At 40.9% G+C, this 15,286-nt stretch overlaps 4 protein-coding genes across 14 annotated transcripts; 2 read left to right on the top strand and 2 right to left on the bottom strand.

The window, feature by feature from the left end:
* Positions 1-253: 253 nt before the first annotated feature.
* Positions 254-1,637, top strand: LOC104757046 (uncharacterized). 5 transcript variants are annotated; one of them, XM_010479742.3, is made up of 3 exons: positions 254-786; positions 1,022-1,107; positions 1,391-1,637. In XM_010479742.3, the coding sequence occupies exons 1-3, from the start codon at positions 676-678 to the stop codon at positions 1,575-1,577; spliced, it is 384 nt and encodes a 127-aa protein (XP_010478044.1). In that variant the 5' UTR covers positions 254-675; the 3' UTR covers positions 1,578-1,637. The 5 variants fall into 5 exon arrangements, 3 of the variants coding, with proteins under 3 accessions (XP_010478044.1, XP_010478043.1, XP_010478042.1); XR_015587689.1 differs by having other exon boundaries at positions 338-786; positions 992-1,107; XM_010479741.3 differs by having other exon boundaries at positions 365-786; positions 1,306-1,637.
* Positions 1,638-1,959: 322 nt separating this feature from the next.
* Positions 1,960-2,908, bottom strand: LOC104759445 (uncharacterized). Its single transcript, XM_087494289.1, has one exon. The coding sequence runs from the start codon at positions 2,784-2,786 to the stop codon at positions 2,205-2,207; it is 582 nt and encodes a 193-aa protein (XP_087350415.1). The 5' UTR covers positions 2,787-2,908; the 3' UTR covers positions 1,960-2,204.
* A 680-nt stretch (positions 2,909-3,588) lies between these two features.
* On the top strand, positions 3,589-6,875 carry LOC104757045 (glucose-6-phosphate 1-dehydrogenase 3, chloroplastic). The gene is made up of 10 exons (XM_010479739.3): positions 3,589-4,046; positions 4,291-4,505; positions 4,595-4,689; positions 4,810-4,924; positions 5,095-5,300; positions 5,390-5,539; positions 5,628-5,748; positions 5,828-6,057; positions 6,138-6,338; positions 6,430-6,875. Exons 1-10 carry the CDS (start codon positions 3,818-3,820, stop codon positions 6,677-6,679), a joined length of 1,812 nt encoding a protein of 603 aa, XP_010478041.2. The 5' UTR covers positions 3,589-3,817; the 3' UTR covers positions 6,680-6,875.
* A 1,905-nt stretch (positions 6,876-8,780) lies between these two features.
* On the bottom strand, positions 8,781-15,056 carry LOC104757043 (uncharacterized). Of its 7 annotated transcripts, none has more exons than XR_015586538.1 (10): positions 14,726-15,054; positions 14,196-14,266; positions 13,163-14,041; positions 12,968-13,061; positions 12,771-12,869; positions 11,925-12,635; positions 9,685-11,802; positions 9,519-9,591; positions 9,269-9,414; positions 8,781-9,186 (listed from the first exon to the last, which is right to left on the bottom strand). XR_015586538.1 is itself a non-coding variant. In XM_010479735.3 (10 exons), exons 1-10 carry the CDS (start codon positions 14,787-14,789, stop codon positions 8,930-8,932), a joined length of 4,485 nt encoding a protein of 1,494 aa, XP_010478037.2. In that variant the 5' UTR covers positions 14,790-15,056; the 3' UTR covers positions 8,781-8,929. The 7 variants fall into 7 exon arrangements, 4 of the variants coding, with proteins under 4 accessions (XP_010478037.2, XP_010478038.2, XP_010478039.2 ...); XR_015586539.1 differs by having other exon boundaries at positions 9,685-11,787; positions 14,726-15,033; XR_015586540.1 differs by having other exon boundaries at positions 12,771-12,845; positions 14,726-15,033.
* Positions 15,057-15,286: the final 230 nt, after the last annotated feature.

Below are 15,286 nucleotides of genomic sequence, written 5' to 3'. Positions count from 1 at the left end.
TTTGAATTCGGTTCGGATAGATATTGTTAGGTTCTCTGATCTAACATTTTGGTTCGGTTTGGATAAGTTTATCCAAATTTATAAAAATAAAAAGGTAGTTGTGGTAACAGGTTTTTATAAACTTCTATATCCTAACTTAACCTAAACTTGGGAATATGAAAATACAAATTAAATAACCTAAAGTTGGGACATAAATAAACTAGAGATTTAGTTGCTAAAAATATATAAACGAGACACACAATATTTGAGAAGTGCCTAATCAAACAAAGACATTTCTCTTGGCCCACCTTCTGAAACTATGCAACCTAATCCTTAGGTCATCCCCAACGGAGGTTTTAAGGAGGAGGTTTTAAGAAAAAGTAGGAAAAAAATAAATCAGAAAAGAAAAAAAAAGAGAAGAGCTCCTCTTATTTAGTATACTCGATTTTGGATTAGAGACTGTGACGTGTAGGCGCATAGTTGGGTAAAAAGTTTAATCGAGAGCAAATTTTTTTTTTTTGCATTGTGTTCTTTCTCTTCCTCTCTCTCTCTCTCTCTCTCGCAAATCTCTCAATCGGAGGAGATTTAATCGGTTGGAATAGTTGGAGATGGAGTCGGAGAAGACTGGAATCGAAGGAGATTGAACTGGAATCGAGTCTTGTTCCCAGATTGAATCTTAGTCAGTATGAGGAACACATGAACCGTGGAGCTGGGATCTATGCTGTTCTTGTGCATCAATTTGAAGGACATGTCGCTGGTTGGTCTTCCTTCAAATTATCTTATCCCTCTCACTTACAATGTTCCCATGTAAGTAATTCTTTTCAATCTCCCACGGTTTTGATGGAGTAGCCTTCGATACACGATCATGCCATTGCGTCTTCATAGCTAGAAGAATTAAGGAGTTTTGTAAACCATTGTTTAGTTCAAATTACTGATGGTTTTGGCTTGAGATGAGTTAATGTGTAGAAAGATATAGGCTTGATGGGGTTGATGGTTTGTTTTTATTGTTTAGCACTAGACATCGCACCTTGCGATTTTGCAGGATAAAGAAGCAGAGAAAGAGGGTGATGGTTCGAGGAGAGGGCTTCGGGCTTCGGTTCCCTGCAAATTCTCCACGAACACGAACAAGTACTCTCCTAGCTACAAAAATGAACCTATTTGTTTGGTTTGATTAGAACAATTTCTGTGTAGCTTTCTTATTGTCTCAAAAAATTGTGCAAGCTTCATTGTTATGCTTATGATTGTTGTTGTGATTTAGCTGCTCAGTTGGAAATCGTGTTGGCTTATTACAAAAGTTTTGATATGTTTTTGTTCATTCTTTGTTAGGGTGTACTAGTTTTATTTTGTTGCAGGCTTGGCTTGATATTGTAAGCAAGAAAGATATGTTGAGGATTGTTGTTTTGTTTGATAGCTTACCAACGGAGTTGGATTTTGAGAGGACACGAGGGAGACAAATTGCACAAGAGACAAGTGGAAAAGTTCAGTATGGTGGAGGGCGTCAACCTGCAGTTTTAAGAACCTTCAGTCAAAGACTCTGTATTTTTTCACCCTCGCCGCTGGAATCCCGCAAGCTGATGCAAACTGCAGCATGTTCGTGAATATCTCATCCTACGATGCAAGTTACTAAGAAGTGTGTGAGCTCGGTTATTCTGAAAATTGATCTGACATTGTTTTGTTTTGGACAACTTTGGCATGTTTTCATTTTTGTTTCAATGTAGACTGCATTTATTTGTTTTATACATTTTTCATTATGGAAAAATTTTAATTTCAAAAAACTATATTTTCAAAAATAAGAGACTCAAAATTATATCTCACCATTGGAGGGGATAATTTTAATTAGGAGATGAAGGGTTCTTATTTTTAAAACAGTACATAATATATTTATTAAAAATTCAAACAGTACCTAAGAGGCTCAAAATTAAAACCCCCAATGGTGATGACCTTATTACTTTGTTCCCAAGCAAAAGGATAAAATGGAAATACCAAAAATGTGTGCTTTTTCATTAACATAGAGAGTGAGGTTGTTACCACCAACCCAAGTGAGAAAGAATATACAGTAGAGCCTGAAGCAAAGTAACACAGTTTCAAACAAGTTCAATCACAAAGAACAGTAATGAAATATATGTCTGCGTTTTTAACAGAGTTAGGTGACTTAACAATAAAGACACTTTAAAAATAGCAATTCTTATTACACAAAAGTAGCTTTTGATTGATCGATATGGCTTTTAAGGGTTCGGATTCCACAAGCTCAAGAAACGCGAACTGAGTAAACCCAAAACGTCCGGCAACAACTTCCTCGCCAAACCCTTATTGTGCCCGGTCACTACATTCTTCATCGATTTCTCTGTTTCCACCGTGAGCTTCAGAGGTTCTGTGATCTTGGCGATGGGTTCTTCCGATTTATCTTTCTTCTTTGCTCTATTCCTGTTTCTTTTGGATTTGTGTGACGCTGAGGGGCTGTCGCTGGTGGTGAGATGATCTTCGAAGGCTTCTATGATCTGGTGGATGAGTTCACGGTTGGGCGAAGAATCCCATCTAGACCAGTAACTGGTGTAGCAATCGAAACATCCGCAGTCAAGAAGAGGAACTTTATGAGTTCTCTTCTTCTTGCTAGATACGGTGGTGGAGAGTGACGTGGTGATTAAGTAAGCAAGGACTTCTTGATCTTGGGAAGAGAGAACCGAGACCAGAACAAGAATCGCAGCCGGGAGAAGCTTAAAGACAGAGGGAGAGTTATCTCCACTTGAAGAAGAAGATGGTGGAAGAGGAGGAGGCAGAGGAGATGGGTGCACTTTACCTTTCTTCATTACTTTTCACATATATGTATCTTTACAGACGTTTTCTTTTCTATCTCGAGAGAGAGAGAGAGAGAGAGATGAGATGAGAGTTTTCTTTGATGCGTTCTTTTTGGCAGATAAAAGAAGAAACAGAGCTATGTAGTATAGTATATCCTCTTTTTCATGTTTACTTCTACTCCATTTATACGACCCACCTAGCGCGTTTGTCTCACGTCCCTTTTCAAAAATAAATTCAATCATTTTTTTTTTCTTTTCAATATGTATCTCTAATCTCATACAAAAACAAAGAATAACCAAATTTTAGAAAATTATTTAAAATATAAGAGTAAAATAGCTAAATCACAATGAAATTTTTAGCAAAATATAAGAGTTTTACTTTTTTTTTTTTTTTAAGTTTTAAAGAACAAAAATAACTAACAAGTAGATGATTGAGTCATTGACCTACCTACATTAAAATTGTTTATAAAAAATAAAAGTTGATTAATTATAAGCACGGTGAATGTTAGCCGTGATTGTGATTTGATGAAAGCGAAGCCATCTTGCACGATAGCATGCCATTTTATGTTTGTTAATTGTTAGTTAGCGATTGAACTATGTCTCTTACGGATCACATCAGTATGGCCGAACCCTGGAGTAAATCCCACAAAGTTCCAAGTCTAACTCTTGCAATATCTTAGGAACAATTGTTTTGTTAATGAGTTTGATCAAACTAATCAGATATGGATATCATTTGGCTAAAAGGAAGACACATAAACAAATAGTTGCAAAACCCTTTGGAAATACTAATAGAAAGCAAAAAGGGCCAACTTGTGAATTGAATGAATTATTTTATTCTGCAATAACCCTTCACTTAAACATACCAACACAAATCACAGATTTTGGCCAAAGGCATAACCTTTGGGATACATCAAAAGGCTCCAAATTTGTCAAAATTGTATTTGTCCTTAACTATTCAATTCCATCATATATATCATTAACGCAATTGTGAGAGAGAGCCTTTGCATCTTTCTCATTAACTCACTCTTTTGTCTAATTCGAAAATGTCATCGTTTTCTTCGTCTCTCTCCTGCCCTACCTACCGCTCCCGCACCTCGTCGTCTCCTTTCTTGTCGACTCATCATCATCATCATTCTTCCTTGATCAATGTTGTTGACCCACGCCGGTCACTCTCCTTCCACTCCGCTTCTCCTCAGGGTTCAAATCTATCTGAGCTCTGTGTTAGATCGCAGCAGAGGAAGTCCGTTCAGAGCTCTGCTCTAGTGCAAGATGGTAACTTTAACTGGATTCTCAATTGGGTTTTCTTCTTTTTCCCTTGCTTTGCCGGTAACTTTGAAGCTTTGTTATATATATATATATATATATATATATATATATATATATAGGATTTGATTTCACTAGTTCATCAGTGTGCTTGATTTAGATTTGATTCTCTTATACAAGACAAGAGTCTCCGGTCTTTAGACAGAACCAATACATGTAATGTTCTCTAATACGCTTACAATTGTGTGTTTAGGCTCAGTAGCCACCAAGTCAAGCCCCGCTGAGGAATTGAAAGACGGATTGGTAACGATTCCTACAATAAAAGCAGAGAATGTTGTGGCGGAGTCTAATGGCGAGGGAAACCAATCAACAGTTAGTATCACGGTGGTCGGAGCCTCTGGTGATCTTGCCAAGAAGAAAATATTCCCAGCCCTTTTCGCACTTTACTATGAAGGCTGTCTTCCTGAGGTATAATACAACCCTTCCTCTCTTTCTTTCTTCCTTTCTCGTGATTGTTATTTAATTGATTCATGTGGTGAGCTGTTTTTTGGTTGCAGCATTTTACAATATTTGGATATGCGAGGAGTAAGATGACAGATGCTGAGCTTAGAGATATGGTTAGCAGAACACTGACATGTAGAATTGATAAGAGGTGAATCATTTTAGCTTTTTGTAAAAACCAACAAGACATTTTGGTACTTATGGTTTCTTTTTAGTTTGGTTCTTTTTATTGCAGAGATGGTTTGTTTAAGATTTAAGTGTTATGTTTCAGGGCAAACTGCAACGAAAAGATGGAAGAGTTTCTCAAGAGATGTTTTTACCATTCGGGTCAGTATGATTCTCAGGAACATTTTGTTGCATTGGACAAGAAGCTCAAGGAGCATGAGGTATTTGATGTTTTCCTCTACTTACTGTGTTTTTCTGCCTTCCTCATCACTTGGACACAGAAGTGGGGAAACTTTGAATGTTTCTTAAAAATTAGTAAAAACTAGAAAAGTTTGGTCTTCTAACTTTTTAGCTTCTTATGTGTCCTTATTCATTACACAACTTATTGCAGGGTGGGAGACTCTCGAATCGCCTATTTTATCTTTCTATCCCTCCAAATATCTTTGTCGACGCAGTGAAATGTGCAAGCTCCTCTGCTTCATCTGTCAATGGATGGACTAGGGTCATCGTAGAGAAACCTTTTGGCCGAGATTCCAAAACCTCGGCTGCTTTAACAAAGTCCCTTAAGCAGTACCTGGAGGAAGACCAAATATTTAGGTGGAGATATTGTGCTTAAGTTATTACTAATTATTGGTATTGATGATGGTTTTAGATACCTAGCTGATATGGAATGTTGATCCTTACAGGATAGACCATTACTTAGGAAAGGAGCTAGTTGAGAACTTGTCGGTTCTTCGATTCTCAAACCTTATATTTGAACCGCTATGGTCAAGGCAGTATATAAGGAATGTGCAATTCATATTTTCTGAGGATTTCGGCACTGAAGGACGCGGAGGGTAATCGTTGTTGTCTTCTGTCTTAATTTTTAATTTCTCTTCTGTGTTGAAGCCTATGTTTTAAAACTCATCTATTCTTCTAATTCAGGTACTTCGACAATTACGGAATAATAAGAGATATAATGCAGAATCATCTACTTCAAATATTAGCTCTTTTCGCCATGGAAACACCTGTTAGTTTGGATGCAGAGGATATCAGAAATGAAAAGGTTTACTATCTTTCCCTTTCTTATAATTATAATTTGGTTGAGTTTAAGGCAGTATTTTGAAATCCTTGCATCAATTCAGGTAAAGGTACTACGTTCAATGAGGCCAATACAACTTGAAGACGTGGTGATAGGACAGTACAAGGGGCAAACCACAGGAGGAGTTACTTATCCAGGCTATACTGATGATAAAACTGTGCCAAAAGATAGCTTGACCCCAACATTTGCTGCTGCTGCACTCTTCATCGACAATGCAAGATGGGATGGTGTACCTTTTCTTATGAAAGCTGGGAAAGCACTACACACCCGAAGGTACCAAACTTAAAAATTTCTTGGAAGTTTTCTTGATTTGCCTTTTCCATCAGTAATATATTTTGCGTTTATTGATACAGTGCGGAGATAAGGGTGCAGTTCAGACATGTGCCTGGAAATTTATATAACCGGAATTCTGGTACTGATCTTGACCAGACCACAAATGAGCTTGTCATTCGCGTACAACCAGATGAAGCTATCTATTTGAAAATCAACAACAAGGTCCCTGGTTTAGGAATGAGATTAGACCGGAGTAACTTGAATCTTCTCTACTCAGCTAGGTGAGTTGAGAAATAATGAAGAAGAGCTTTTACGTTTTCATAGCATATATGATTCCCAACTCGATAAAGTTGTGTTCTTTTGTTGTTGAAGGTATTCAAAGGAGATCCCAGATGCATATGAGAGGCTTCTGCTGGATGCAATCGAAGGCGAACGCAGGTTGTTCATAAGAAGCGATGAACTTGACGCTGCTTGGGCGCTGTTCACTCCATTGCTCAAAGAGATAGAAGAAAAGAAGACAATTCCAGAATTCTATCCTTACGGCAGTCGTGGTCCAGTCGGTGCCCATTATCTAGCCGCAAAACACAAGGTCCAATGGGGAGACCTAAGCCTTGAATCTTGATCAGTGAAAGAGTGGAAGAACCAAGCAAACATTTTTTGTTCATAGAACCACGTCTAAGATTTCTCATTAATTTGTGTTTGTTTATGGGGTACCATGGAAATTTTCTTCACTTGGGTTTTCTTTCGTTTACAGAGATAGAAGTGGGTTTGTTCGATTTTGTACCTTGAATAATAAGAAAGGGTTTCTGTTTCCACCATTTTAGACTTCAATGAAGCAAATAAACCACTAATTAACGTAGCGTCTGCAAAGACTTGAGCAACTTGATTCTCTATACACATACAAAAAAAACAAAGAAAGAATAGTTAGAGCTTGTGTTCTTGATCTTGGAGATCATCTGATGCACCTTGAGGCCATTCCAGGAACTTATAATGCAGAAGAGACGGAGGTAGATATGTCTGAGCTGCCGCAGAAGAAGGATCATTGGGAGGATATATATACTCTTTTCCATAGCCAAGTTCCTTCATTAACTTGGTTGGAGCGTTCCTCAGGTGTAGAGGCACCCCTTCATTCTGTCCAACCGAGTCCTTCACAACCTTCTGTGCAGCTCCTATTGCTCGGTAAACTGCAATGGATTTAGGAGCCAGTGCCAAGTAAGCGGTGCATTGCGCGAGAATTACATTGCATTCAGGCATACCCAAGAAATGTGAAGCTTGATAGCACGCAACCGCCTGAGTAAGAGCTGAAGGGTCGGCAAGGCCAATGTCCTCACTTGCAAACCTTATAAGTCTTCTCGCAATGTAAAGTGGCTCTTCACCAGCCTCAAGCATTCTAGCCAGCCAGTAGATTGCAGCATTAGCATCTCCTCCTCTCATGGACTTATGAAGAGCACTTATGAGGTTGTAATGTTGTTCCCCTGCCTTATCATAGGCTAAATGTTTGCATTGAAGAGCCTCCTTTGCATCATCAATAGACATAACAGCCCCAGGTCCGGCTCTAGCGGTAGCCATGGTAGCTGAGATTTCCAAAGCATTCAACGCGACTCGTGCATCACCATCACAGTTATTAGCCAAGAACTCAAGGACAGAATCATCTACCTCAACGTTATTGGAGAGCCCTCTCTCACAATCATCTACAGCTCGTCTAAGAAGGGTCTCAACATGATTGGGTTTCAAGGGATTCAGAGTAAGAACTCTACAGCGAGAGAGCAATGGAGTGATCAAATGAAAAGATGGGTTCTCAGTGGTAGCTCCAATGAAGAGGATACTACCATCTTCAATAACAGGCAAGAATGAATCTTGCTGTGACTTGTTAAACCGATGAACCTCATCCATAAACAAGACAGTCCTCTTCTTACCTTCAAGATTGAGCCTTTTGGCACTCTCAACGGCGTCTCTAACATCTTTGACTCCACTAGTAACAGCAGACAAGGAGACGAAGCGATACAGAGACGGGTCCTTTGAGGAATTGATGAGAGACTTGGCGATTGAGGTCTTCCCGGTCCCAGGAGGACCCCAGAAGACAATGGAAGGGAGGCGATTAGACTCGACGGCGGAGCGGAGGAGAGAAGCGGGGGAGAGGAGATGGTCTTGACCTACAACGTCGTCGAGAGTGCGAGGACGCATACGCTCCGATAACGGCTGGTGTTGTTTGCGGTGGCTGGAAGATGAGAGCTTGGGGCGCTTGTTGGAATCATCACCCACGAAGGGGATTAGGGTTTTGGCATTGGGGCGCTTGCCGGAATCATCACTGACGGTGGGGGTTAGGGTTTTGGAGTTGGGGCGGAGGAAGCGGTCGAGTTTGGGCTGTGAAGTGGCGGTGGTGGTTTGTGGGGAAGAACGGTGAGAGAGAATCCAGTCGGTGGCTTTCTGGATGGAATCACCACCGGTGGCCGTTAAAGCTTCGGCGGCCAAATCGCTGGAGAAACCCATGCTCACTAGCTGCTCCATCTTCTGTCTCTACTCTCGAAGTGATAGACCAACAGCTTTTGTTTTGCCAAACCAGTAAACAGAACAGAAGATATAAAACTCTCTTTCAACTTTTGAACTACTATCAGATGTCGACTTCTCCAGTGCCAGTGGCTATCACACACTAGTCAGATGTAGTGGCTGCATCAATTAAGATCTTAGCATTTGTAACGAATATGAACCAAAGTACTAAACAATTTCTCAACTGAAAAAACTATTATTATTTTATTTCCTGTGTTCCAATGTGATGGAAGCTATGTGTATAAAGGACCTATACGCCTAAGCTTGAGCAAGCTAATCTTTACATGTAAAGATACTGTACACAAAAAGAAAGAAAGAGAAGGAGTTAAAAATCATCAGCGCGGTGGATCTCTCCCATAAGAATGCGATTGCTGGTGACTTTGAAACCAAGAAGAGCTGGATCTATCTGCCTCCCTTTCTTCCCTTTCTTCTTCCCACCTCCACCTTTGCTTCCTTCAGTTGCATCAGATGACTCTGCTGCCACTTTCTTCATGCTATTACTCTTCTTCAACATCTCACTGAACGATGCCTCTGACGTTGACCCTTTGTTTCCTGCTGCTCCTGATTCCCGTCTCACACCTCCTGATAATATTTGTTTACAGAATGAGTCTCATTTTCCATAAATAAAGCCCCAAACGACAAAGGATCCTTGAGATAAATTTACCTTCAGTTCCAGTATACGAACTTGCTGCTGTCCTGCTAGCCGTGTCAGACATACGCTCGAGCAATCCTTCATGCGATGATGAAGAATGGGACGAGGGAGGCCTTCTTAACAAAACCGAATCCTGCCCATGTGATGGCACTACCAACCTACAAACAATCACTTCAAAATTTAATCGGCAGGAACATAGAGGTATCAGGGTGCTTTACTTATCCAATCTACTGGTTGCCAAACGTCGGAATACAAAAGTTACCTATCCTTCTTTCTATCTTCTCCAACCGAGTTGTCACTGTAGTGGTCTGCAGCAAGAGAATATCAGGATAAGCCTTCATAATAACAAAGCAAATATCAAGCTCCCATACCATGAATTCAGCGAAAACGAAATCTTAAAGATGCAATTACTCTGGAAACAAACATACCTGAGATATTGAAAGAAGACTGTTGGCCAAGCGTAGCAACAGGAAGCTCCCCTTGAACCAGGGACGTTAATACTGCTTGCTTGCCCATTCTGTCTTGGGCTTCATATGATATCATCCTTCCCATTTTCTCATTTTTAGGCGGCACATTGTTCCAAGTTTTGATGTCATTTGCGTCCTTGTTCATAGCAAACATATTACTGATGGCTTGGGTTTCATTCAGATTGGACAGCCCACTATCAATAATTCCCGAAAGCAAGGAACTATTACGGTGCAATGATCCCATATTGTTCCTATCTCCCGGTAATCTGTTGACCTGTTCCTCGGAAGCTGCTCGATCCCCGAGAGCAGAAGCGTTTAGACTACCACCATGGTCTGAAAGTCCACCAAGTGTTTGAATCCCTGGGGTAAGGCCTAAAGGAGCCATCCGGTCATAGGGATTTCCCTGGTTCATGCTTGGTGACTCAGCAGATTGATGGCCGGGTCTCTGGTGGAGCAACTCCATAAAAAGCTGCTTTGACCTGTCTTCTGTAGAACCACCTCTCATCCATGAGCTGGAATCTTCACCCGGTCTCCTCATTTGAGATTCGGCCCAGTCACCAGGCATTTGTGTATCAGCTCCAGGCCAGCGTCCTTCCATTGGTTCCAATTGTGAAAAATGAGGTTCACTTAATGGTATACGGTGATTCTGATGATTGAAACCCAGAGTAGAATTTCCCAATCTGCCCGAAGATTGCATGTGGGCAGTAGCATCCCGCATATCCAAACCCTGAGAGAGTCCAAGACCATTTACTGCATCCAGATTCAGCCCCGATGCACTTACAGGTAAGGATGCTGATCGCTCAAATGGAAGACCCTGCTCGAACAATTCTTGTCGAAGATGTTGCTGATACAGAAGGTTACGCTCAAGTTGACCAAACTGATCCTCAAATGGTGGCCTCTGCTGCTGTTGATGAAAGTCTAGTGGTCTAAATCCCGTCGACGACCGCGAACGATGGATCCCAGGATGAGTTCTTAAAAGCTGATCATTATGGTCAGATGGCCACAGAGGGTCAATATGTCTCTGTTCCTCCAATAGTGTATTGTGCCTTCCATTTGCCAATTGCATCAGTTGCTCTTGCTGCAGCAGTTGGTACTCCAAAGACCGGCTTGATTCAGATTGCAGTTGTCCGTGTTGAGATTGCATTTGTCCATGTTGAGATTGCATTGGTCCATATTGAGATTGCATTTTTGTTGAAAGTAGGTGTTCAATTAGCTCCCTCTGATGACCTTCATGTGGCAATTGCCCAATATTTCCTGCAGCAAGTTGCTCAATGTATGGTGCAAAATTTTGTGACGGATGGCCAGAGCCTTTCTGCAATTCATTTATTAACTGCTGCTCTAACAACATCTGATCAACACTGTTGGATCGAGGGAAGTCATGTGACTGCCCAAACCTTGAATCAGGAGTCTGTCCTTGTAGAATCTGTTGAAAATGTAACTGTCGAGCATGAGACTGTTGTTGCTCTTGTAAGAGCTTCTGATGTAACTGATGCTCTTGTTCCAGCTGATGCTGTTGCAACTGAATCTTCTGCTGCTGTTGCAACTGAAGCTTCTGCTGCTGTTGCAATTGAAGCTTCTGCTGCTGCATCTGGAGAGCTATTAAATGCTCCAGATCCTGAGCTTGATCACCTCTATATGAATGCGACAGCATATCCCGATTTTGGAATTGCTGTTGGTGATGTTGATTTGATGAAAGTTGATCCCCAAGGTTAAAGCGGTTGGAATGTTCAAACTGCGCCATCCGGTTAGCAGCCAGAGAATCAAGGGACATGTTGGGATCAATTTGTGTATTTCTTCGGGAATCAATGGGCCAATTGTCTATTGAACCAGTAGGCTCCCCCATTGCATCATAAGACCTGTTTGGTAACAGGTTAACTGGTGTACTACCATTCTCTAGCTCAGACCACAACACACCAAACGGGTGCAGCTTATTCTCACTCTGATTTTGAGTAGCAGCCTTAGTTGATTCACCAGGAATAGTAGACTGACCAGGAAATTCACTTAATGCATCATGCACACTTGCAGAGGATTTAACCGACGCATAACCAGAACCTCCAGCTCTTCCTGGGAATACAATTTCTGATTTAGAAGAAAATTAAAAACATTCTTAGTTATGATGAACACAGAAATAAATATGAACATGAAAGCTTCTCCACAAGTATATGAACCCAAAGAAAGACAAGGTTAACAGCAGAACATACCTTCATCTTGAGCAGAGAAGTCCAAGAAACTTCGGTCCTCAGCATGTGGTGGTTTCACATGAACTTCAGACTCAGATATTCTCTGAAAATTATCCTGAGCTGAAGGGTTGTTATACACAGAAAAAGAACGCGATGTGCCAATTATAGAGGATGAATCATTGGATTCTGCTACGGGTGCAATTGATAAACCAGCGTCTGAATCTGCTTTTAAAGTAGTCTCTTCTAACTCATTCTTTTGGTCACTGATATGGGCATCGATGCTTTCTGCCTTCAAATATGACATGACCCTGCCTAGATCTTGAAAAGGAGTTCCTTCTGGAGCATTTGCCAAGCGAACCTGTAGGTCTGTCCCAAAAAACCCTTGTTCAAACCATGAAATAATGTCAGAACCAATGAAAGGTCCCTGAATTACTCCTTGAGGATCAATATACAAGAACAAAAACTCCTCCGGTGGCATAGCCCCTTCTGAGTGATTCACTTCAATATCTGGTTGCTGCAGCTTGCCCATATAATCTTGCTCGAAAGAGGCAACAACGGATTCACTCCCATCCAGCGCAGATGATTTAGTAAAAGCGGATCTAACCGCTTCAGGACTTCCATGAGAAAGTTGATAACCAGCTCCAACAGATCCATAACTCTCAGAAGCCACTGAATTCAATCTTGAGACGCTTGACGCACCCCCCAGACCTCCATTTTGACTACCAAGTAACCCTACAATAATAATATTTTTGACTTTTGTTCAGAATATATAGGACATTAAAAAAATCCAGTAAACTCATAAAGATAAGACATTTTCAAAACAATATATGATATGAAAGACCCATTTGATATATATCAGACACGTACCAGAATCACTATTTTGCATGGAAACATTGTCACCATTCACAAACCCTACCAAAGAACTATCCGCTCTTGTTTCACCTGAGTCAGGTATGCGGCATTTTACTGCAGTAACATCCAAAAGACCACGGTCAGAGAAGCATTCATCAAATTATGCTAGGTGGAAAGATAGAGGCCAAGCAGCTAAAGACAAGATAACATACCCATGCTGTTTTCACCACCTGAGGATTCTTCCTCAGATGGAGTGTAAACCTCGCTACTAATGATCCTTCCCTTCCATATGCCGTTAAGGCTTGCCTGATAGATAAGATACCCGTCAACAAACTCAGTTGAGAATAAGAAATAAAAAACACTCATGAAAAAGGGCAATGGAAGCCAGTTCTCAGTGGTTACCATACCTCTTCGTCGGCATCAGGTGCAATAAAAGCAAGAGGATTGATCAAAGCCACTTGAGTAATGGAGGCAACTTCCTCCATCTCAGTCGGTATCCTACCTAGGGAAGAATCAGGCTTCTGTGTTCTATACAAGTCAAGCAACTTACCCCTTGGATACCGAAACATAGAGGCTGAAGCGCTTTGTTTACCAGGAATACTTTCATTTCCTAAAAAAGTACATGCACCAGCACCAATTGAGGAGGTTGACGAACCCCTCCCAACTGCAGATGCCCTTCCTCGGCCCACAGTGAAGCCTAAATTTGGGCCCTCGGCTCGTCCTCTATCAAGTCCAAAGCCAGGTGCAGCGCGATAAGAAGTTGGCCCAGCAGACTGGGATTCCATCCTATGACGTGGCCTCCATTTGTCACGAGGGTCAGAGTCCCGTTCAGAAGTAGCACGGATGCTGCTAACCACAGATTGACTTTCACTATGAGGCTCTTCCTTGTCCTTGTTATTATTATCTACCTTCTCAGAACGGGTTTCTTTCTCTTTGTCATCAGGACCCCAGCGAGATGACCATTTGTTGTCGCGGCGAGGTTCATGTACAGCAGCACGAGAAGTAACATCATGCCACCTATCAGAAGAAGCAGTGGTTTTAGTGTCACCAGTTTCTCTAGTAGTTGGGACATTGTCAATGCGACGTTCAGTTTTTCTTCGATCAGCTTTCCTGACACCGAGTAAACCAGTTTCTCTTTCCTCTTCACGCCATCTGCGACTAGTTTCATTCTCAGGAACAATTTTCCTCCAGTCCTTTTTGTCTTCGGGTGCATCCAAGCGCCATGCATCCTTGAGATTAGGGTCACTTGGGTTTCCCATGGGCACAGGAGTAGGAGATCGAACATCCTACCACAGAGCCACAACAAGATCAGATGAAAGAGTATGTAAAAATGTTACAGAGAAACAGCAAAACTCATCTAAGAACTTGATACTGTCTAGATACGAAGCCTTATTAAGGTGATAAAAAGAGAAGAAACGTTAGGCATATAAGGTACTATACCATCTTGCTATCGCTTGATTTCGTGTAAAGCCACTGGGGAGACAAAGGAATGTTGTTATCTGAGGCCAATTCTGCACAAAAATAACAAAGACAAGCTAGTCAAATGGCTGAAGGAAATCTAACTAACCGAGTCAGGAAACCAATAGTGCAGAAATTAGATTAATGATTGGTTCTTAGTTCCTCCAGATCCCAAACTCTGGAATCGGAAACAAAAGAGAATTACGTCTGTCGTTTGAATCCAAAAATGAAGTTGCTAATGCATCTAAAAGCGGATATAACAAGGTTGCTAAAAGAAATCGTAGAACCCTAATCAGCACAACAATAATAGCTAGGTCAAATTGTGATGAATCTAATAGATATACATGGCTGCCGCATCCTATTTGGGAATTCAGATCCATAAACCAAACGATTACATTCGTTTCTCCGCATTCAAATCGGTCCAGAGAGAAAGAAATTCAAATTCAAATTAACGAAATCCAAAACAGAAGAAGAAGAAGACGACGAGGATTGAGAGGCGCTTAGGGAAGTACCTTTCAACTGATCAGATTTGGAAAAGATGAGATCGTCAGGCAGATCGAACTTCCCTTCGGCCATGGCAGGACTGGAACAACAACCGACTTCGAGATTACGTATAAAGAAGGAGACGACGGAGCGAGCGCAGTTGAAGAAGAAAGGGTTTTGGAGAGATTTGGCGGAGAAAGTTTTTTTTTGCTTGTGTTTCGATTTGCCTTTGGAAGAGAAGAAAGCTTTTCACGTTGAGATCGAGAGATCGAGAAAGAGAGAGAGAAATAAGAGAGTGAGTAAGGAAGGAGGGCGACAAAGGAAAGGCTATGGACTTCGCCCAATTCTTTTTTTCTTTTCTTTTTCTTGTAATTATCATAGTTATTTAAAAAAAAAAAAAATTATTTTAAGTTTTTACTGTTGTAACTTGTAACCACCTCTCATCATGTCCCAAAGATTTCAATAGTACGAATTAAAATTTATATATTTGGTATGTCATGTATTTGTTCTTAGCATATATACTTTTTAGATTGCCTGTATATAGATCTTCTATGAACTTTCAATATGTTCTTTTAACAAAAATAAAATAA

This window comes from Camelina sativa, chromosome 17, assembly GCF_030686135.1.
Source record: "Camelina sativa cultivar CO46 ecotype springtype chromosome 17, ASM3068613v1".
In the NCBI taxonomy this organism is placed as follows: domain Eukaryota; kingdom Viridiplantae; phylum Streptophyta; class Magnoliopsida; order Brassicales; family Brassicaceae; genus Camelina; species Camelina sativa.
The sequence above is the reverse complement of the archived record's forward strand: the minus strand, read 5'-3'. Positions and strand labels throughout refer to the sequence as shown.